Source organism: Phyllobates terribilis, unplaced genomic scaffold, assembly GCF_046119375.1.
Source record: "Phyllobates terribilis strain yellow unplaced genomic scaffold, ASM4611937v1 Scaffold_3__8_contigs__length_932513732, whole genome shotgun sequence".
Lineage (NCBI taxonomy): Eukaryota > Metazoa > Chordata > Amphibia > Anura > Dendrobatidae > Phyllobates > Phyllobates terribilis.
Window position 1 is genome coordinate 776,153,939 of NW_027362763.1, and position 23,701 is coordinate 776,177,639.

The window sequence follows — 23,701 nt, forward strand, 5'->3', positions numbered from 1 at the left end:
ACCCGATCCCGTGGCTCAGGGTGGTCAGACCAAATGCTGTGGCAGTCTATTTATAGATTTGTGAATGTCCGACTACGCCACCCGTGGATTGCGGTCAAGGATGACCACCGCTGTGAGGCAGACCACTGAGGCTGGTGTTGGTGTGCAGCACAGGGGTAGGACAACTCCCCACGGGAAGAGTGTAGCCTCAGGGCAGTGTAGGTGAATGCTGGGGGTGATAGTGCAGGCCGCAATAGTAAGAGTTCAGAGTCCGCTTCAAACAGTCCAGGGTCTTTATTGTAGGGATTATTACTGACCCAACAGTAGTACCGGTTAGGAATGGGCCTGGGTGTCTGGGAGCATTCGGGCGAGCCCCACTGGTCAGGGTGAGTGTGTAGGCCTACCGTTCTCTCTCTGCCCATGCTGACTATCCCCCTTTTCGTGGTGTAATAGCGCACGTCCCTGAGCTGGCCGTGTACTTCTCGCCTGTATGGCTAGCGACTCGGGCCTTGGGTACCTTTTGCTTTCTCCTCGCTGTACTGGTCCCTCGGTGTGGCGGAGCCTCCAGGCTTCTTAGGCCAAGGGACCTGAAATCCCTCACGGGTTGGTTCTCTACTGCTGGGCGTACAACCCTGACAGCCTCGGACCCCAATGTCCGGTTGTGTGATTCTCTCAGCCAGGACCGGCTCTCGTCGCCTCTGTCCCTGGCTTGCAGTTTCTCCTCTGCCTCACGGACTCCTCGGCTACAGCTGAACTGTCCCTCCTTCTCTGGGACTAGTCTCAGTCCTGAGCTAGGTCGTCCAGTTCTCCCTAACCCTGCCCCCAGTTCCAGCTTTTATAGGGGCAGCCAGCTCCCCCTACTGGCCTGGGACAGGAGGTGCTGTATGCTAATTGTCCCTAACCAGGGAACCTCCCTCCTGCTCTCAGACACAGCCTTTATTACTTGTGACATCCAGGCCTGGGTTGACACAATAACCTTTACTAATATCCTTAGATAATATATGATCGTGTGACGTTAATGTTAATTAGGAGGAGGGATGTTGCGGTAATGCTTGATTTTAAAGGCACGTGTTTGGTACGCTAAGTTATACCATGAGTAAAAACTCCATAGTTCAAAACGCGTGGGTTTTTAAGCTTTGCCTCACACCATATCTCTCTTTGTATTTGAATTTTTTAACTGGAGTGAAAAAATAAGTATATTAGCTTTTAAAGAAGCCACTGGAGCGCATAGTGGAATATATTTTGGATAGAAGTATAATCAGTGTGTTAATACCTGCAATATACTACTACCTAAGCTGTTGATACAGATTGTTGATACATTGTACAGATACTGTACAATGTCCATAAGAAGTATTCTTCTGTATATATGACAACTGATGGAACAAGTTATTGTTAGTCCATATACAATTTGAGTCTCATAGAGATACAGTAAATGCCCCGTGCACTAGAATGGGGGACGGAGACTTATTTCAGCTCCCGGCATATGACCAGCCAGATGCCTCTTTCTATCTCGGCAGGCATCATAATGACCCTTAGCCCCCGATATCCAGAGGTTGCAGTACATATCTATGTAAATTTCTCTCTTATCTTTCAGTTGTTGGCCCTGCTAGAGTCAATAAGTGAAGTATTGTAAATTCAGATTAAAGAAGCACTCTTCTTATCAAAGTGTTTATCCTCTTAATATATTACAAGTATCATATTATATAGCACTGTGTACTTACAATTGCTCATTTTGCCTTTCTATCCAGCTAATTATTCTCTTTCTCTGCTCTATATAGAAACAGGAAGTCTCTTGTCCCTGCAGAAATCATTCCCCTCTTCAATTCCTGACCCAGCTTTGTCACCCCCCCTCCCGCTATTGACTTTTGCAGAGACTTATGAGTCATATAGGGAAAATTGACCTCCTGTTTCTACATAGAACTCAGAAAGGATTCAGCTAGTCAGTTTTTAATTACGTGATGCCATAGACTTAATGGAAAAGAGAAGAATTATCTGGGTAGAAAGGCCAAATGAGCAATTGTAAGTACACAGTGCTATATAATATGAGGAGTGCAATATATTGAGGATAACATTTTTGATAGGAGTGCTTTTTTAAAGAAGAAAATGATTATAAAGTTATAAAAGCTGAGTGCTGTGATCAGACTGCAGATGGAGTGTTCAGAATACTAATATGAATTTCTATGAAAAACAGGTCAAAACAGCAGAAAAGCCCAATACTATCATTTATGTGAAATAGGCCCAATGTTTTGGGTAGATCCAAGTTTAGTATTACGGCTATGTAATATTAAACTGTATAGTACAGATATGATTTATTCACTTTCTGCTAAGTGATAGACTTGCAATTAACACCTATGTGAAAATTATTTTCCAGTGATTTATTACTACCTATAAAATGTGCTTGGTTGGTGTCCCGGGAGGCCTGTGATTGTCTGCCGCGGCTTTTAGAAGGCATTGATTGCCAGCTACAGCTTTGTGTGATGCGAAGAATATGGCCGGCTAGAACAGTCATTGTATGTTTCCTCTTGTCTCATTTCCTTCTGAACTGTTCATTACTAAAATGGTTATAAAATAGCAGAAACGAGATCAATATTCATTTTTTTTGGATTAGAATACACAGTAAGCCATCTTATATAAACAGCATATAAATATAAGTTGAAGTGAATGCGGCTAGATGTTTTGTATAGTCATTATATCAATTTTTTTTATCAAAACCTAAGAATAAAATGACAATGTGTATTTTGGAATAGCTCTCAATTGTCCAAAAGGGGATATTCTCCAGCACCAAAGGAAGGTAATTAAACTTAGCCTTTAATTATACAGTATGACAAATTTGGCAAAATGTGCACACATAAAAAAAAAGAAAACTATAATATTTACGCGTTTCGGGTAGAAAAACCTTTTATCATAGCTATAATTTTTTTTTTTTATCCGAAACGCATAAGCATTATGTTTTTTTTAATAGGTGCACATTCTGCCAATTTTTTTATCCTACATGATTAAAGGCTACGTTTTAACTACTTTTGGTGCTGGAGAACATCCCCTTTTGGACCATTGAGAGGTGTTTGACCTGGAAGCCAGACCAGTGCATACTCCGTGCACCACACCAGACCACAGACTGTCTACTGTTTCCTTGGATACTTATCTCTAACACTGGAGTGGTGAGTTGAAATGAGACTTTTTCAAATTTTGTGTCTTTTGGGATAGTTATCCTAAAAATATATAATTATAAACCAGGAATCATTATACAGTAAAGAGAACCTGATGGGAGATTCATCCTGCTCAAAACATGACTCTGAGACCATCTGCGTCGTTGCAGTCGTGTACGTTTTACTCTGAAATGCGTTTGAGAAAACATACTTTGAAAATGCGACCAACGACTAAAAATCTGCGATGACTAGTCCGGAGCAGGTTATTGGAGGCCCCACCCTGCGCTTCTAAACTGACAGGTCTCACTACCTGTGTGTAGAGGGAAATACCTGTAAATCTAGGGGAGCCGGGCGGGGAGAAGATGCTGCAAACCAGCTTTGGACTAGTTATCCCAGGTTCATAGTCCTCGACCGTCTTTTCAAAGTATGTTTCCTCTAAAAAGCCATAGTCAGTTTCTGATTCATGCTTCCTGTGGTTCGGGCGGCATGACTCTCCCCTCAAGTTCCCTGTGAAGTCTGTGAGCGTACAGCCCTGACACAGTGTGAACTATGTCTAGGAAATATGATGATTGAAAATCTAAATTTGTTTGTTTTATTTAAAGGGAAGAAAAGACTGAACAATTCCTGGATAGTAAGCAGGAGGTCGCCCAACTGGAAGCCGAGCTCAAAAGACTGCAGCAAGAGGTCAGGGTTTGGATGCATTTGTAAATCTATTCATTAATATAATGGGGGTCAAATTTATCAAAACTGTTCCACCAATATGCCCCTTATCCTGGGTGTGGTTGGTAGGGTCGTGCCGGCAAGCCACTCTTGATTTAATTGTACGAATAGAAGGAAAGTGAACTTGGAGGGGTTGTGTCGAGAGTTCTGGTGGGCATTCGACTAGATGAGGAAAGGAGGAGTGGCCGCACATTTTCCAATGCAGGTAAGGACCTTTTCTCAGCTCTATTAGGATCGCCTATAGCAATGAATGGAGAGACCTGGCACATGCACAGCACCTTTCCATTCACTGCTTGTTTGACGCCAATTGGAACTGGGGATCAGGGAGCACCATTTTCGGAGATAGGTACGGTTATCAGAAGTGGGAACCACATCTATCAAAAATGTATGCATTATTCCAAAAATATGGCAAAAAAAGTCTCTCCTGAGACGACAACCCCTTTTTTATCTCAGGATGATAGAGAGATTATATAGGACCCTAAGGGCACATTCTTGGGACTGAAATTTTTAAGCACATTTCAGCAAATATTCTGTAGTAAAATTCAAGTAAAATTCATGCCCCATTGTTTTCAATGGGGATCTGCACAATATAAATGTTGATTTTCTTCCATAAGTGGATTTGAAATGTGCGTTATGAAAAAAAAAAAAAAAGAATTGTAGACTCTGTGGAGAAACTATATGGACTCCATGGTGGGAATTTACACACTGATTAGTCTCATTGAATTGGAGAATCCACGTGTAAATCTGAGGCAAACATCCTAGGATCAGCCTGAAAAATCTGCCCTAAGGCCACGGACCCAAAAACCAGGTGAGGAACAATCAGAGAAAAGGTATAATAGAAACAAGTCACCAATTCTGCATTCATCACCCACTCCTGGTTTTGGCTCCCACGCCTGATAGTGGGGCAATGGCCGAAGAAGAAAATCTGGACGTGTTTAATTCTTTTAGAAGACCAGGATATATATATTCCTTTTTATATATGTGTGTGCGTGTGTGTGTAATACATATATATATATAATGTGTAATAAATAAGTATATATATATATATATATATATATATATATATATATATATATAAATATAAATATATATAAATAAATATATATATATATAATATAAATAAATATATATATATATATATATATATATATATATATATATATATATATATATATATATATATATATATAAATATATATATATATATATATATTTTATATATATATAAAATATATATATATATATATTTTATATATATATAAAATATATATATATATATATATAAAAAAAAAAAAAAATATATATATATATAAAAAAATAAATAAATATATATATATATATATATATATATATAAAATATATATATATAAAATATATATATATATATATATATATATATTTTATATATATATAAATATATATATTTAATATATATATATATAATAGGAAAATGAAGACAAAGACTGAATAATGATGTAAAAAAAACAATAGTGTTGCAGAAATCCTAATTTGAACAAGTCATCCTCCTATTAGGTAATGAGGATACCGGGTGATCATTATAATGTTTAGTCATTAGTTAGTGAGGTCACAAGATGATAGAAATAGAGCACAAACCTGAGGCTGCAACTGAAAATCACTTTGTGTTATCACATTAGCTGGACTCTTAATTAGAATTAAATTATCCTATAGGGAGTTACAGCAGTGTGCAAAACTTTTAGGCACGAGTGGAAAAAATGCTGCACAGTAAGAATGCTTTCAAAAACAGAAGTTTCAATAGTTTATTTTTATCAATTAAGAAAATGCAAAGTGAATGAACCAAAGATAAATCTACATCAAATTAATATTTGGTAATGTATAAAGGGGTGGATCAGTCAGGAAATTTGATCTTGATATCTATATCTCTTTCGGCAGAACATGAAACTTCTGAATGATGCTAGATCTGCTCGACTCTACAGAGATGAGCTGGATGCACTCAGGGAAAAGGCAATCCGAGTTGACAAGCTTGAAAGTGAAGTGAGCCGGTTCAAAGAGCGGTTACATGACATTGAGTTTTACAAGGCCAGGGTGGAGGTAAGTGTGTAATAAATTCAATCAATTCTTAGATCCATTTTCTTAATGGGTTAGTAAACCTCACAATTAAATATGTACACATTGTGAAAAAAAAAGTAAATCCAAAATTTAGACATAGAGAAACAAAAAAAATCAAATCTAGAATTATAAACCTACGCTGCAAAAATGAAGAACACCATATATCTATAGTATATAAAAAATAGCAAAGATCTTTAGACTAGTAATTACTGCTCACCATTGCAGTATTACAAAGAATTCCACTGCTCCTTTACTTCTAAAATTATTTCCAAGATCTGTTTAATTCCAAAACTGGTGTACTAATACTATCTGTTGTCAATGTGACAAATGCAGATAAACTAAATCCTTATTCCATTGTATTCAGGCTCATTAACTCCTTAAAGAAGCACTCTTATCAAAGGTTTTATCCTCTTGATATATTGTAATCATCATATTATACAGCACTTTGTACTTACAATTGCTCATTTTGCCTTTCTACCCAGTTAATTCATCTCATTTCTCTGCTCAATGTAGAAACAGGAAGTCTCTTGTCCCTACAGAAATCATTCCCCTTTTTAACTCCTGACCCAGCTGTTCCCTCCTCCACCCTGCTATTGACTTTTGCAGTGACTTATGACTTGTGCAGAGAAAATTGACCTCCTGTTTCTACATAGAGGTAAGAAGGATTCAGCTAGTCAGTTTTTAATCACATGATGTCATAGACCTAATGGAAAAGAGAAGAATTAGCTGGTTAGAAGGGTAAAATTAGCAATTGTAAGTGCACAGTGCAGTATAATATGATGATTGCAATGTATTAAGAGGATAAAAATGTGATACGAGGAGGAGTGTTTCTTTAATGACTGGACTAATATATACATGTGGATTATTAGTTAAAATTGATCTTGCTTTGTTGATTTTTGTTACAAAATTACCCATTTGTAAACAAAAAGCATCCCAGCAATCCACTGATCGCTGCAGGTCAGACTCACTCATATGTGAACAACTCTAATTACTAGGTTAAAAGACATGCAGCCAAATATTTCCTTGCAGCAAATATTACATGCTAGCCATTTGAATGAATAGCCAACCATTCAACACATGGATGGGTGGGGACTGTCGGAGCAAGGACCTCTTTGTGAGAAGCTTTGGCTCGTAGAGTGAGACTCCCCTGTCAATAATGTGCATACGCTTTAACAAGGCATATGGAAGGGGGGTTATCTTGTAAAGACTTGTGGGACCCATGCTAGTTTCTTAGAAGGATATAGCTATAGTTACACTATTGAATTATATATATTCCAAATTGAGTCACAAGCCGAAGAAATTAGAGAGTCAGTTCCGTCGTCCAAAGCAAATTCTTTATCAAGAATATTGGTTTTAGGCATTTTGCTTGATAGCATGCCTTTTTTGGCCTTGTTACCTTGCATCTGGTTACCAGTTTAAAGGGAAGTTATGATTAGAAATCAGTTTTTTTGTGATAAATGTATTTTTTATTTTATTTTATATATTTACTTTTTTTACATATCACAATTTGTATTAAGAAGAGAAATCACATTTGCCACTGGGGCTTTATAAGACTCATACTTACTATTGTTTAAGGAAACAACACGTGCACATAGTCACAATGGCCAGATCCCAACTCTATCATTTGTATTGAAGTGTCTAATAATTGTGTGCAAAGGTCATTGTGAAGGGATTGGGAGCAGGGTCAGCTGTGACATCGCCTATTGTGAATGAGCTGTGTATAGAGGTGTTACCTGCCATTATAATATTGCCTCTGATGATATGGAGCATTGCTGAAAACTCTTCCTGAAAGAACAGGAAGTATCAATCTAAATAAGTTCTAGGAGGCCAGTGTGGGACTTGCAAGATTACTAATTTTGTATTATTAATTCAGATTGTGATATGTCAAAAAATAAAACATTGCCATTTTTTTAAATACATGTATCACAAAAACATTGAAACCATAGGTCATTTTTTTCTTATGATCACTTCCCTTAAACATTACATAATTTATGAACAGCTTTGTTATATGCCAGTCAGGTGACAATGTTAGACATGTTCATATATTGGGTAAGTAATTCAATGACTCCATGTAATTGATTTAGGATCAGTGATGATTGGCTTGATCGATCTGGAAATGTTTCACTCTTGACTACAATATTAGGGGGTATGTAATGAAAGATGATCATATACCTTGCAGATGCTTATTTGGCCAACATCATCTTTCTTCTGACATTTGCAATTGAGGTGGCGTGAAGACACCCCCATACACATAAGATAGAAGATTACATGGGTGACTATTCATTTGAAAGTCTGCCACATCATACTTCACTAGTAGTACAGCAGAGAATGGTCACAAATTTCCCTGCCACCAAAAGGGTTCCAGAAACCAGACCAACAGTGATCAGCTTCTTTACTAAAAGTGTTGACCTGATCAGACAACCCTTCATAAGATTTGTGTATTATTGTGTCTGTGACCAGGGCCGGCTCCAGGTTTTTCTGGGCCCCGGGCGAAAGAGTCTCAGTGGGCCCTTTTAACACATACACGATTCATGATGCACAGATACGGCGGAGAAATAAATATATATATATATATATATATATATATATATATATATATATATATATATATATATATAATTTATTTATTTATTACACATGGCCCAGCCTGCCCCCTCATCCTTCACATACGCAGACATATGCACATGCACACACGGTACGCAGACATATGCACGCACACACGGTACGCAGACATATGCGTGCGCGCACACGGTACGCAGACATATGCGTGCGCGCACACGGTACGCAGACATATGCGCGCGCGCACACGGTACGCCGACATATGCGCGCGCGCACACTGTACGCCGACATATGCGCGCGCGCACACGGTACGCCGACATATGCGCGCGCGCACACGGTACGCCGACATATGCGCGCGCGCACACGGTACGCCGACATATGCGCGCGCGCACACGGTACGCCGACATATGCGCGCGCGCACACGGTACGCCGACATATGCGCGCGCGCACACGGTACGCCGACATATGCGCGCGCGCACACGGTACGCCGACATATGCGCGCGCGCACACGGTACGCCGACATATGCGCACACGGTACGCCGACATATGCGCGCGCGCACACGGTACGCCGACATATGCGCGCGCGCACACGGTACGCAGACATATGTACACATACAGACATACACATAGATAAAACAGACAAATATATATACACAGTCATATACACTGACATTCACATACATGCACTCACACAGACCCATTACTAATATTTTTAATATGGGGATTGGGGAAGCCTCACTCACCTGTCCCCGGTCCAGTGTCCTGTCCAGCAGCTCCTCGGGTATGGGGCAGTGCAGGGCCCCCGGCGTGTCACAGACTTCATGGCCCTGGAACATCAGAGGGGCCCACTTGCGGTCGGGTCCGGGCCGCTCCCCCCCATCTGTGCAGGTCCTCCGACGGTGCTTGATTGCCGGCACTCCCCCCAGACATGGCTGCGCGCTGTGCGGCTGTGTCTGCTAGTAATGACGCGGCAGGAGCGACACACAAGCACAATTAAAGGTGCAGTGCCGTCGACCCTGCCGTGTCATTACTAGCAGACACAGCCGGACAGCGCGCGGCCATGTCTGGGGGAAGTGCCGGCAATCAAGCAGCGCCTGCGTCCCTGAACAGGTGCCGAGGAAGCGGCCAGGGCCCCGACAGTGTGTGGGCGGGTGGGTGTGTGGGCCCGGCCCCGACAGTGTGTGGGCGGGTGGGTGTGTGGGCCCGGCCCCGACAGTGTGTGGGCGGGTGGGTGTGTGGGCCCGGCCCCGACAGTGTGTGGGCCCGGCCCCGACAGTGAGTGGGCGGGTGGGTGTGTGGGCCCGGCCCCGACAGTGAGTGGGCGGGTGGGTGTGTGGGCCCGGCCCCGACAGTGAGTGGGTGTGTGGGCCCGGGCCCCGACAGTGAGTGGGCGGCTGGGCCCCTCTGATTTTCCAGGGCCCCGGCACTTGCCCGGGTACGCCGGGTGCTGACGCCGGCCCTGTCTGTGACATGCAGAGGTAGTGCTGTTGCAGAGTGTGACATGCAGAAGTAGTGCTGTTGCTTTAAAAGCATTCAGCAACTATTAGAAGTAAAACAAGCACTGGAGGCAGAAAGTTTTGTGCTCCAGAAGCATCCAGCAACTAGAGGGGTTAACACAGTCACGGGAGAAGGGGAGTGTTTTAGCAGAACCCCAGGGGGATTGTGGGTGAAGTTGTTTACTGTCTGGCTGGAACTGAAGAGAAAGATGGTGTGTGTCTTCTGTATCTCACAGGAGCGCCACTGCAAGTGAAAAGGATTCAAGTCAGGAGTGAAGCTAAGCACAGGTCAGGTAGAGTTCCTGAACTAGCAGTGCAGAGTATTGTCAGGCAGAAAGATAAGAACTGGAAGAAATGGTGTCACAGGGATCATCTCCCTCAGCAAACCCACCCCCCCTCCTCCATCTCACTGTGCTGTAAAGAATGCTGTGTTCATTAATGTTCCTTTGCATTAGAGCTGTGCTGTCCTGTACTACTGGGAAGACTGTGAACTGCTGTGCTGCTAAGGAAACTGTACTGTTTGTCACTGGAGCCTCTTGCTCATAATACTTAACTTGCACTGGCTGTGCGACTTCTTATTAAATGCTACTGTTCTACCGTTTATGAGGACTCTTGTCAAGTGTGTCTGGTCAGCAAGTGAAACAACCTATGTGTCTGTGCCTGAGGTTCAATTCCTCTGTATGCCTGAGAGAAGCTGCAGCACATGGTCTATGGTCGCCCTGAGTAACGGTTCCCCCAGGATTCCGATGAATTCATGTAACCTGTCTCACCCCTGTCTGAACCTAGCGGCGTGCGTGTAACATGTCACTAAAAAAAATGTATCATTTGGGGACATTTTAGGAACTAAAAGAAGACAATCAAGTACTTCTGGAAACAAAGAACATGTTAGAAGACCAGTTGGAAGGAGCTCGAGGACGTTCAGATAAACTACATGAGCTGGAGAAAGAGAATATACAAATGAAAGCTAGATTCCATGATTTGGAAATGGTAAGATGCCCGATTATTTTGGATAGTTTTTTCATAATAATCTCTTAATGTAGAAATTATACTTTAAGAGCATCGAGCTGGATTTATAGCAGATGACTTGTTAGATCTAAATGTATAAATGTGGCTCTGTGATCTACACTGTTACCTTGCAGCACTGGGGCCCTGATGCCAAGGAAATCATCTACATTGAGTTTGTATTTTCTTCTCATGTTTATGTGGGTTTCATTTGGTCACATATTTTCCCCAAAACCCTGCACACAAAAAACATAGTGAGAAGGAAATTGGTTCTAGTATGTGCTGTGATATGCAATGAATTTGGTATCCCAACTGGCTAAACAGACCAATGTGAATTGTCATGCTATTGGTGCTATGTGAGCAACATAAATAAATGTGGAAATAATGGATAAAGAGTATGATTCTACTGGATCAATGATCAGCAAACAAGAAATGGTAGTAACATTCAGGTAGATTCTCTTCACATTTCCAGTAGAGATTTCCGTTTTTGGTTCCTTTTTGGGACTATCAAAACTTAAACAAAATGATCCAGAACTGATTTCCGGTACTAACCACTGGACACGGACTTCTCCCGGAAGTCCGTTACAATGTTTGGAGTACCTGAGGAAGTCTGTTGCAGGGAGAGAGAGTTTTTTGGATTAAAGTTTTGGTCGGGTACCAGAACCCGAAGTTCCATGGGTCCACTCATCCCTAGTCCCTAAATTTCTTTGGTTTGACTACAGTCCATCTGCAATCTGTTTTTTTTCATATTGTTTTTCTTAGCCAGAACAAAAACGTAGTCTGCACAACTTTATTACCCAAACAGAAAAGCAGATGGCAACTAGATCTGTTTTTTAAATTTTGAAGTCTATGGATCAGAATTGTTCTTCTGTTAATGAATCAATTTTTTAAGCACGGTGAACGCCCAAAACACTATATGTGTTCATAGCAACCTTTAGTAATATCAGATCTGTTACAAACAGAGCAAAAACGGATGCAATACGGAAATCGTAGTGTGCATCTGTTTTTGCTCCTTTTGTAATGGATCCAGTTTTTTTAAGTATTGGATCCATTACACACAAACAACTGGACATGTGAACAGAGTTTTGGGGCACACAAAGTATGAGACAGTATGCTCAGGCAATGACCATTCCTGGCATTCTAAAAATAAAGAAGGCTGGTGTGCTTGATGTAGCTTTTTTATTTGTCTCAAGGAAGATCTCATCAGATTCTTTATGACCTTCCCATTTTGTATCTGATTTAGAGAAATCATTTTTATTTTTTTTAGTTTTTTTTAAATAATTTTATAGTTTTAATGTTTTCAACAAAAGGGATTAAATGCAGATGTTTTTATCAAGTGGTGGCTGATAGACGAAGAATGACAATGTGATCATTTACTAAATACTAATATAACACTTTGGTACATGTTGTGGATTGCTAAGGAAATGCTAAGGGTGAAATCCACAGTGAAAATCCACACCAAAAATTGATATGCTGTGCTTTTAATTTCTGCAGTTTTTTACTCAAAAAGTGGATGAGATTAATTCACATCTCATCGCTCTTACTATATTGTGGCTCTGCACCATGCGCCCCGTCATCCTCGTGTTATTTTATGCTTTGTCAGTTTTGCTAAATACCGTACATTTTTTATGATTCGGTAAATAATAAAGGATGTAACTCTTTCATTTCTTATTCTGTAGAAGGATATGTGAAATTATAGTATAAACCTTTTATCCATAATGACATATATACTGTGCATATTTTCTCTTGTTTTCTGAGTGTAAAACAGTTTTATATATTTTTAGGAACGAGACTTGGACAGGAAGAGGATTGAGGAGCTTATGGACGAAAACATGTCCTTGGAAATGGCTCAGAAACAAAGCATGGATGAATCCCTACATCTTGGCTGGGAACTGGAACAGCTGTCCAAAACCAGCGATCTCCCAGAAAGTAAGACGCCAGTCTACCTAATATTGTATTATTCCGGCAAAGCGCATAGGGTTCCTCAGCTTCTTCCAGCAGTCTCTAATGATGTATTGCAGGGTCATGATACTTGTAGAGATACTTGATGGTTGGCTCTTACACAGACATGTTCCTCTATAACTGAACATCTCTTTATCGCTAGTGAATAAAATATTATGGATTGATCAGCTGTCAGTCATTTCTGCAGTGGAATATTTTGATAATCTAGGGCTAGAGCATTGATATATATACTAAAAGGCAGCCATATTTGATAAAGTAAACACCCTTAAACACATTAGAGAACTGTTTTCCAAACCTGCTGATTTTCTCGCAACCAGCCAATCACTATAGTGTATGGGGGCCTCAAAGTGTCATCTGTTGGCGAGAAAAGATGGTCTGACTTGTTGAATTTTAATACATGATTCACTTGTTCTTACTGGATATAAGACACCACCAGAGGAGGCTTACTCAACCTTCCCTGTTGAAGACATGTGTGATCTTGACTAAGACAAGCATCCATGTTTATAAGGGAATCGGAAGAGATGGCTGTCGGCCAACCGAGCGTTTAGCCGATGGCTATCTAAGGTGTTTGGGCTCTTTATATACAATGTATTTTCTTGGTTAAAGAATTTATAGTACTCAATGTTCCTTATGGAGTGTTATCTATCGTTAGAGTAAAAAATGTAATACATGGTTGCATTTAAGCTGGCCATACACATACCACAGCTGTATTCATCTGACAGCTATCTATCTTGCTTCCCGCATACACATGAATGATTGACTATTATGAGTGTCGATGTGTTTTTAATAGAGAGTGTGTAGAAATCCGCTGCCAGGCGGCTCTGGCAGTGATTCTGGTGTATTGATTCAAACTGCTTGATCTATCACTCTTCCAACATCATCTTTCATGACAGAGATGGGGAAACCCCCATGCACATACATTAGATAATCAGCTGGTTCGTCCATCTTTTATCTAAAGGGTGCCTCTAGCTCACCAAATCTATATAAGGAGTTTTCCAGGACTATTTTATTTTTATTTTATGAGCCTAAGAATTTAAAGGCAGGTAGTTGCTATCTACCGGTGTGTGTGTCCGGAGCCAATCACTGCCGGCTCAGAGCGGTCATAATTGTGGGGAGCAGGCTGTCAATTGACATGACGTTGGCAGTTACGCCTCATCAACAAAGCAGCCCGGAAGAGGAAGAGCTGCTCTGTCGACGTGAAGCAACAGAATCGCCGGCAGGAGCGGTCTGTGATCGCTCTGAGCCGGCAGAGATTGGCGCGGGGCAGAACAGACAGGTAGTTAGCAACTAATTGCTTGTCAGGTCTTGGCCCCATGAGCAAAATTAAAATTGTCCTGATAAAACCATGAATACCTTGCATGCGCCTATATACAGCGCTGCGGGAGCTGCGTTCCCGCAAAGTGCCGTGATCACGTGGGCTCATGATGAGGGCCGCCGCGATCAAGTGCAGGTGTCAGGTCTATGTGAGAGCTAGCACCGATCATGGCCATTTAACCCCTGTGATGCCGCTGTCAATAGTGACTGCAAAATCGCAATGCATCGCAAAGGGATTGGGCTCCCTCTGTGCTCCCATCAGCACAATGCGATGCGATCACGTTGTGCTAATGGTCTCAATGGTTACCCCCGGTTCCAAGATGGCCGCAGGGTCCTTTAGGAAGGTGGTCTGTCAGCGCCTGCTCAAAGAGCAGGAGCTGAGATACCACCTCCCTGCCTGTCAGACGCCGATCTAATGCCATGCAGTGCAGAAACATTTCAGAGTATTAGGTCCACGATCAGGGCAGAGAAAGTTGATGTCCCATAGTGGACAATGTAAAAAAAAGTTAAAATAAAGTTAATAAAAATCTTAAAAATATTTAAAAAAAAAATCACTAAATAAAGAACAAAAAAAGAAAAAATATTAATCCAATAATTACATTTATCTGTGTAAAAAAAACTAAATAAATAAACAAAAAGTACACATATTTGGTATCTCCCGTCCTGAAGACAAGACCTATAAAACTGTCCCACTAGTTAACCCCTTCAGTGAACACCTTTAAAAAATTTTTTTATGAAAAACAAGGCAAAAAACTATGCTTTATCATCATACCGCCGAACAAAAAGTGGAATAAAACGCGATCAAAAAGACGAATGTAAAAATTATATCTCTGAAAACGTTATCTTGTCACGCAAAAAAACAAGCCGCCATACAGCTTCGTGAAAGGAAATATAAAAAAGTTACAGCTCTCAGAATAAAGCAATTAAAAAATGATTATTCTTTCTATAAAATAGTTATTGTGCAAAAGCACCAAAACATAAAAAAGGCTACATAAATGTGATATCGTTGTAATCATACTGACCCGAAGAATAAAGCTGCCTTGTCAGTTTTACCACATGCGGTACAGCATAAAAAAAATAACCCCCCAAAATTCCTGAATTGCTGTTTTTTGTTCATTCTGCCTCCCAAAAACCGAATAGAGAGAGATCAAAAGATGTAATTTGATGGCAATAAAAACGTCAACTCGTCTCTCAAAAAACAAGGCCTCACATGACTGTCGGTCGAAATATGGAAAAATTATAGTTATCAAAGTATGGCGAAGCAAAAACTTGTTTTTACAATAAAAAGCGTCTTTTAGTGTGTGACAACTGTCAATCATAAAAACCCGATATAAATCTGGTATCGCTGTAATCGCACCGTCCTGAAAAATAAAGTCGTCTAATCACTTATATCATATGAGGAACGGTGTAAAAAATAAATAAAACTAATTCTTCATCTCCTGTTGATTTGTTCATTCTGCCTCCCAAAGATCGCAGTATGTCTCTGCACACATTTATCCTGCGCTCTACGCTGAGCGCTTATACCGGTGTAAATCTCTGAAATACCTGATTCAGACAGAACCCCGACGGAAGATTCCCTGTAATGAGGCAGATGGAGGCACTGTGGATGCCATCTGACCTGTGATCCAGTGGTGTCCATCTTTTTAGGTGTGCATAAAAGCGCCTTCGGCCACAGTTTTGTGCACTTCTGAAAAGAAAGACACTGCTGAACATAGACCAGATGGAGTCCAGAGTATCGCTGCTGCCTCATTATAGTGAATGGATCCCCCAGGGGTTTCATCTGATCACGTCACTCGGAGATTTAGATGGAAACCCCGATGTAAGTGCTCCGCGTAGAATGCCGGATAAATGTGATCTAAAATGTTATATAAAATGTCCCAATAAAAGCTTCAACTCCATTCACAAAAAAACAATCCCCACTCAGGTCCATCATCTGTTAACGGAAATATTACTTCCATATTACTGGCAGCACAACGGCTCTGGAAAAGCGAAATGACTTCCCGTCCTCCAAAAGAAATCCAGCGACTTATGCGCTCCAAAAATCCAAATGCGCCCCTCCCTTCTGAGCTCCACAGTGTGCCTAAACCACATTTAGCGTCCACATGTTTGACATTTCTGTAGCAATGAGAGCCCGCCTGATTTATGGGTGCGTATCTCCAGAAGCACGAGCTGGCCGTAACGTACTGGTCACTACAACGTACTGGTCATTACAACGGCAGTTTGCAATTTTCACTCAGCAGCATCCACTGCTGCTTGTTTCTGGAAAACACCCATGGAGTCAAAATCGTCACTACACCAGTAGATACATTCACAAAGGGGTATAATTTCCAAAATGGGGTCACTTGAGGGGGATTCTGCTCTTCTAGCACGTAGAGTCTATGTATATGGAGTCCGCAAACTATTCTAGGAAAATCTGCCCTCTAGGAGGCAAAAAGTGCTCCGTCCCTCCCGAGACTCGCCGTATGGCTAAGCAGTACTGCACAACCACATATGGGGTATTTCTTCATTCAGCAGAAATTATGGGACAGATTTTGGTGCCATTTTTACCCATTTCCCAGTGTGAAAATGTAAAATCTGGGGCTAAAACAAACCTTTGGTGGTAAAAATTGAATTATTTGTTTTTCACTTCCCAATGGTATAAAATGCTGTGACCCACCTGTGGTGTCAATATTCACTGCATCCCTAGATGAATTCATTGACAGGTGTAGTTTGTAAAATGGGGTCTCTTATGGGGGTTCGGCTGATCTGGCACCTCAGGGGCTCTGCCAATGTGACATGGCACCCTCAAACCAGTCCAGCAAAATCTGAATGCCAATATGGCGCTTCTTCCCTTCTGAGATTTGCACTATGACTCAAAAGTAGTTTTCGACCACATATGGGGTATCTGCGTACTCAGGAGAAATTGCACAACAAATTTTGGGGTCCATTTTCTCCTTTCACCCTTATGAAAATGCAAAATTTGGTGCTAAAAAACATTTTTGTGGGAAAAATGTGTATTTTTTTTTCTTTTTATTTTCATGGCTCAATGTTCTAAACTTCTGTGAAACACCTGGGATTTCAAGGTATTCATCACACATCTAGATAAGTACCCTGAGGGGTCTATTTTCCAAAATAGTGTCACTTTTGGGGGGTTTCCACTGTTTAGGCACATCAGGAGCTCTCCAAACACGACATGACGACTGCTATATATTCCAGCAAAATATGCATTCAAAAAGTCAAATGGTGCTCCTTCCTTTCCAAGCTCTGCTGTGCAGTCAAACAGTATTTTTCCTCAACATATTGGGAATCTGCATACTCAGGAGAAATTGCACAACAAATTGCTTGGTGCAATTTCTCCTGTTACCCTTGTGAAAATGCAAAATTTGGGGCTAAAAAATTTTTTATGGGAAAAATTTGATTTTTTTTTTTTATTTTCATGGCTCAATATTATAAACTTCTGTGATGCACCTGGGGGTTCAAGGTGCTCACTACACATCTATACAAGTTCCCTGAGGGGTCTAGTTTCCAGAATGGTGTCACTTGTGGGGGGTTTCCACTGTTTAGCCAAATCAGGGACTCTCCAAATGCAACATGACGTCCACTAATTATGCCAGCAAATTTTACATTCAAAAAGTCAAATGCCACTCGTTCCCTTCCGAGCCCTACCGTGCGCCCAAACAGTGGTTTACCCCCACAAATTGGGTATAGGTGTGCTCAGGAGAAATTGCACAACATGTTGGGGTCCATTTTCTCCTGTTACCCTTGTGAAAGTAAAAAAAAAATTGGGTGAAAATTTTTGTGTAAAAAAAAAAAAAAAAGTAATGTTTATTTTTTCCTTCTGCATGCCATTAATTCCTGTGAAGCACCTGATGGGTTAATAAACTTCTTGAATGTGGTTTTGAGCACCTTGAGGGGTGCAGTTCTTAGAATGGTGTCACTTTTTGGGTATTTTCTGTCATAAAGGCCCCTCAAAGTGACTTCAAATGTGATGTGGTCCCTAAAAAAAATGTTTTTGTAAATTTTGTTGTAAAAATGAGAAATCGCTGGTCAACTTTTAACCCTTATAACTTCCTAATAAAAAAAATTATGTTTCCAAAATTGTGCTGATGTAAAGTAGACATGTGGGAAATGTTATTTATTAACTAATTTATGTGACATATCTCTCTGATTTAAGGGCATAAAAATTTACATTTTGAAAATTGCTAAATTTTTACAATTTTCGCCAAAATTTCCAATTTTTTTAAACAAATAAATGTAAGCAATATCAAATTTTTTCACCACTATCATGAAGTACAATATGTTACGAAAAAACAATCTCAGAATCACCGGGATCTGTTGAAGCATTCCATAGTTATTACCTGGTCTGGCCTGGTCAGGAAGGTGGAAACAGGCTTTGGTTTGAAAGGGTTAAAGTGTTATGTCCCCCTCCCCACAAAAAAAAAAGAAAAAAAGTAATCACCTATCCATTGATTTTTTTAAGGGGGAAATAACCCTTTGATAGAGTTAGACCTCCAGTGGAATATCTCTCTTAATGGTGTCCAAACTCCTTATTATTGCATATGGACAGATGTTATCCAAGTGTATTGAAACCTTTAAAGTCTTTACAAAAATATTGTTCAACAATAAATTTACTATTTTGTTAAAATATAATGTAAAAGTGGGAATTACATTACAATATATTTATTTTACATTAGATTTAGTTTTCCAACTTTTTTTCATATTTTTCTTAAATTGAATGAAGCCTAAAATGTTTTGGATACTGTGATTATGATATAATTTTATTTACATTTTTTCAATTGTGAGGTATTTTATTAACTATGCATTTAGGTTAATGTGCTATATGTGTCAAAGTGCCATTCAATTGTTCTTTAGCTCCACAGAAGTCTCTGGGACATGAAGTAAATGAGCTGACCTCCAGTCGCCTACTAAAGCTAGAGATGGAAAACCAAACCTTGCTGACTACTGTAGAAGAGCTAAAAAATGCCATGGGCTCTGCAGAAGGTGCTAGTGCCAAAATACTGAAAATGGAAAAAGAAAACCAAAGACTATGCAAAAAGGTGTGTTGTGTATGAACTGAAAAAATCGGCCACATTCAGCCTTCAGCACCAAATGGGTCTTGCAACACAAAAATGTCCTTGTTGCCCATAGCAAACAAAAATGATTAATGGGCCGGTTCATCAATGCTTTTACACCATAAAAGTGGCATAAAAGCTTTGAAAAGTCGCAAAAAAATGTTTTACGACACAGAGTTGCATAAAAATTTTGTGAGTTTGGAGTTTTTACACCACTTTGGATCAGCTCTGCCAAAATAGGTGTAACTGGGGAGAAGCCAAGCGGGGTGTGGTCACATCCACCTGTTTGATTCATGAAAAGTGCTGGCGTTTTTTATGCCAGAAATGCTTATCCAATCACTGACTGGAGTAGCTTTTCTAGAGCTGCTCACACTACTCAGAAGAGGTGCCGAATTCATTAAGTGGCATGCACCTCCTCTATTCCTTCAAGACTGGCATAGCACGAGCGTGTGCTACGCCAGTCTTGATGAATCTGCTCCTATATCCTTAATTATTTCTAGTGTATTTTTAGAAACCTAAATGGAATCTTTGATATCATGATCAAATGTGTGTTAATTTTATGAATGTATAAAAAAATGCAGTGACCTTTTCATTTTTTTTTTAGCTTGAGAAAATAGAAGCTGAATTAAATCACGAGCGACAAACCATTGAGAGCAGCCAACATCTAAGCAATGACCTTATGAAGGAGAAGTCACAGCTGGAGAAGATCATTGAGACACTGCGTGAGAACTCGGAGAGACAGGTATAGAGACAGACCACACAAGACCGGATAATCTAACTTACAGATGTCTAATAAATTTAATTAGCGAAACAAAAAAAGCATCTTATCTTGCCCCAAAGATAATTAATGACTGCTAACAATAACCATTACTAGAACTTCCTGTTAAACCTTTTAATGTTGCATTTGTCCTTATCATAGTTAATGACTGTCATGTGGCTTTCTTCAAGTTTTAAATCACAGGAAAGGATCAAATTTTTCAATAACAGAGAAGGACATTTTTAAAAAAGAATCAATATTAGTTGAGTATTATACCTTCATCACTATAGCTGAAGAGTAAAGGGAATACTTTAAAATTTTTGTAATTGCTTAACTTCTATTCTACAGGGTAAGCAATTCTTTAGCTTTTATAGAAAAATTAAACATTGAGAGTCCTCACTGGTTGATACAGTTTAATGCTTAACTGAAAAAGGGATGACAAAGAGCAAGCTTTCAAGACCACTTGGGTCTCTTGATCAGGAATGCTTACCAAAAGCTTGCTATCTATCATTACATTTTCAATATGCCATTAAAAGGAATAGGCCACTGAAGTCTGTCAATTCATATTTTTACTTTCTAGTATTTTGTATTTTCCCAAAAGATCTTACCTTTTACTAATATATTGATCATTAGTGATTAAGTCCTTGATATTTGCTCTTAATATCCCTTTATGGTAGCTGTAGTACACACTTGTTCCATTTTGCCGCATTATGGATATATAAAATTAAAGAGGGGGTGTCAGTCACGGCACATATGACGGTGAAAAAAATATAGTCACTATATTATAATGTATAAGTGCCGGCCTACCTACATGGAAAAAGTAAATGGTTAAATTTCAAGAGAATCAGATCATATAAGAAAATATACACAAGAACTGCATATAGTGAAAAAAAATATATAACTCTTTATTTGTAGAACAATACAGAAATTGCATAAAAGACTGATAAAAAAGTAGGAAACCACAAGATAGCGCCATGCACCCACAAGCAAAACTAATTAGGGAGATAGTCACAATGTGCTCCAAGCATAGCAATAGATCAATTGAATATACCCTGATACTAGTATCCTAAATCTGTGAGAACAGGATAATTCACAAACACAAGTAAAGAAGCATATGTGATGCAAGTCCTTACCTCCTGTGAGTGGTGCTGCCTGCCCCAACGCGCGCTTTGGCACACTGCCTTCTTCTGGGGGGGTCTGGGTTCTTGTGTACATTTTCTTATATGATCTGATTCTGGATATATATTATAGTATTCATATTTGTTTAATGGTCCATACTGTCTCTCCATTCGCTTGATTTCACAGGACAGCAAATATATTAAGAAATATCAAGAACATAAAGTAAATACGATGGTGCAGACTGCTATGGATGAAATACAAGACCAAACAAAGCAATTCCAGCAGCACACTGCAATCATGAAAGCATGCAATACTTTCTTAGCTCTTAGTGCACATCTTGATCAAATTGTATAAGCCCATCTGGCAATAACAAGGGAACCTCATCAGATGAGACCCTACACTAACAGACTCACCTCATTCTTGCCTTTTCTAGTTACTCACCATTATCTATAATATATTGCCTGTATATATCTATAACAATGAGGTAATTGATTTGCAGGACCGTGGTCCAGTGGTAAGGTCAGTATTCCAGGGCCACTGAAAGGCGGCTTTCAAACCAACTTCTTCCTACCGGTATCTCCAGCTCCTCTTTTTCTTAACCAGATTGGCGCAACATGTTGTGATGGGACACACACCCGACGTTGTACCAGGCCATCTAAGAGAGGAGCTGGGGATGCTACCAGGAGGCAGATTGTAGGGCTTCCTTACAGTACCTAGGTAATATTGACCTGTCTGCTGGACTAGGGGCCTTTGAATTTATTCACTCATCTCTAGTCCATACTGTCGCTCCAGATGCTTTTTCCAAGGATCTCAAATAAAATCCCACAGAGGAACCAATGGATGACAGAGTGCCTATGGCACTGTAATGAAATAATAGGAAATCCCCACACCACTTTATAGGTAGTGCATAACATATCTAGTTTTATGTTCGTGATTACTCCACTATTTTATTTTATACTTGAACTGAACACCGATCCGCATTCTATGTTTGCCTTTCAGATCAAAGGGCTCGAGCAAGAAAATGAACATTTAAACCAAACCATTGCCTCATTGCGACAACGCTCACAGATTGGGGCTGAAGCAAGAATGAAGGACATTGAAAAGGAAAATAAGATTCTTCACGAGTCCATCAAAGAAACAAGTAGTAAATTAAACAAAATGGAATTTGAAAAGAAAAAGTTAAAAAAGGAACTGGAACACTACAAAGAGAAAGGCGAGAGAGCAGAGGAACTGGAGAAGGAGCTGAACAGAGTAGAGAAAGAAAATGAACACTTACAGAAGAAAATAACCAGTTTAAACATTGTCTGTGAAAAGACAGAATCCTTAGAACAAGAGAATGTGAGCTTAGAAATTGAAAACCGAAAGCTTAAGAAAACTTTAGATAGCCTCAAAAACCTCAAATATCAAATGGAGTCGCTGGAGAAGGAAAACAACCAACTTGAGGAAGAGAACTTGGACCTGAGGAGAATTGTGGAGTCACTCAAAAGCACAAACATTAAGGTGGCTCAGCTGGAGCTAGAAAACAAGGAACTTGAAAATGAGAAGGAACAACTGAGGAAAGGGATGGACCTCATGAAAGCATCTTGCAAGAAGATTGAGCATTTAGAAGTCAGCTACCAAGGACTAGACACGGAAAACCAAAGGTTACAGAAGGCCCTGGAAAATAGCAATAAAAAAATCCAACAACTTGAAAGCGAGCTGCTGGATGTAGAGGCGGAGAACCAAACATTGCAAAAGAACTTAGAAGAGCTAAAGATATCCAGTAAGAGATTAGAACAGCTAGAAAAAGAGAATAAGCTCTTGGAGCAAGAGACCTGCCAGCTAGAAAAGGACAAAAAACAACTAGAGAAAGAGAATAAAAGGTTACGTCAACAAGCTGAGGTTAAAGACATCACACTGGAGGAGAACACTGTGAGGATCTCAAATCTCGAAAGGGAAAATAAGTTACTTTCTAAGGAAACAAGTGCATTTAAAGAGTCATGTGCTAGACTAAAAGAACTGGAAATAGACAATAAGGAGCTTGTAAAAAGAGCGACCATTGACAAGAAAACACTAATTACACTAAGAGAGGTAATCTAATGTCTAATAACATTTGTGTGCTGTACTGTAATTATATACAAGGAAAACTGGTATTTTCCATAAGGCGGTACAATGGTTAGTCTCCTCAGCACAATCGGAACCCTACTCAACACTGAAAGCAACTCCATCGCTGGCTTTGGCCATTAACCTGAGTTGTCATTCAAGTCTCCATAAAACTTTGGACACTAACTTATAGGGTGGTCACTTATAGCTGGCACAACAGAACATTTTGATTTTACTTTCTAAAGCACAGATATTTTGCATTGTATTAAGAACGTCATGGCTTTTATTTTTCTATCTCCCCATATGAATCACCGTAATGCTATTGAAAAAAAAAAGAAATTATAAGGCCAGATACAAAGCTTTTTTTTTTTTCTCAAAGATTTGTGTTAACAATAAACCAATCTCACTGAATCTGTCAGGAGGATT

The 23,701-nt window shown here is 39.8% G+C and overlaps 1 protein-coding gene across 8 annotated transcripts in view; it reads left to right on the plus strand.

Annotated features, from left to right (window-relative positions):
- The window catches only part of CCDC88A (coiled-coil domain containing 88A), a 254,550-nt gene that overhangs the window by 134,685 nt on the left and 96,164 nt on the right, over nt 1–23,701 (plus strand). For all 8 annotated transcript variants that reach the window (XM_073672268.1, XM_073672270.1, XM_073672269.1 and 5 more), the window contains exons 9-15: nt 3,728–3,809; nt 5,757–5,915; nt 10,829–10,975; nt 12,775–12,919; nt 19,118–19,302; nt 19,922–20,059; nt 22,193–23,263. In XM_073672268.1, coding sequence (XP_073528369.1) covers nt 3,728–3,809; nt 5,757–5,915; nt 10,829–10,975; nt 12,775–12,919; nt 19,118–19,302; nt 19,922–20,059; nt 22,193–23,263 — 1,927 coding nt within the window. The remainder of the gene's footprint in view (nt 1–3,727; nt 3,810–5,756; nt 5,916–10,828; nt 10,976–12,774; nt 12,920–19,117; nt 19,303–19,921; nt 20,060–22,192; nt 23,264–23,701) is intronic.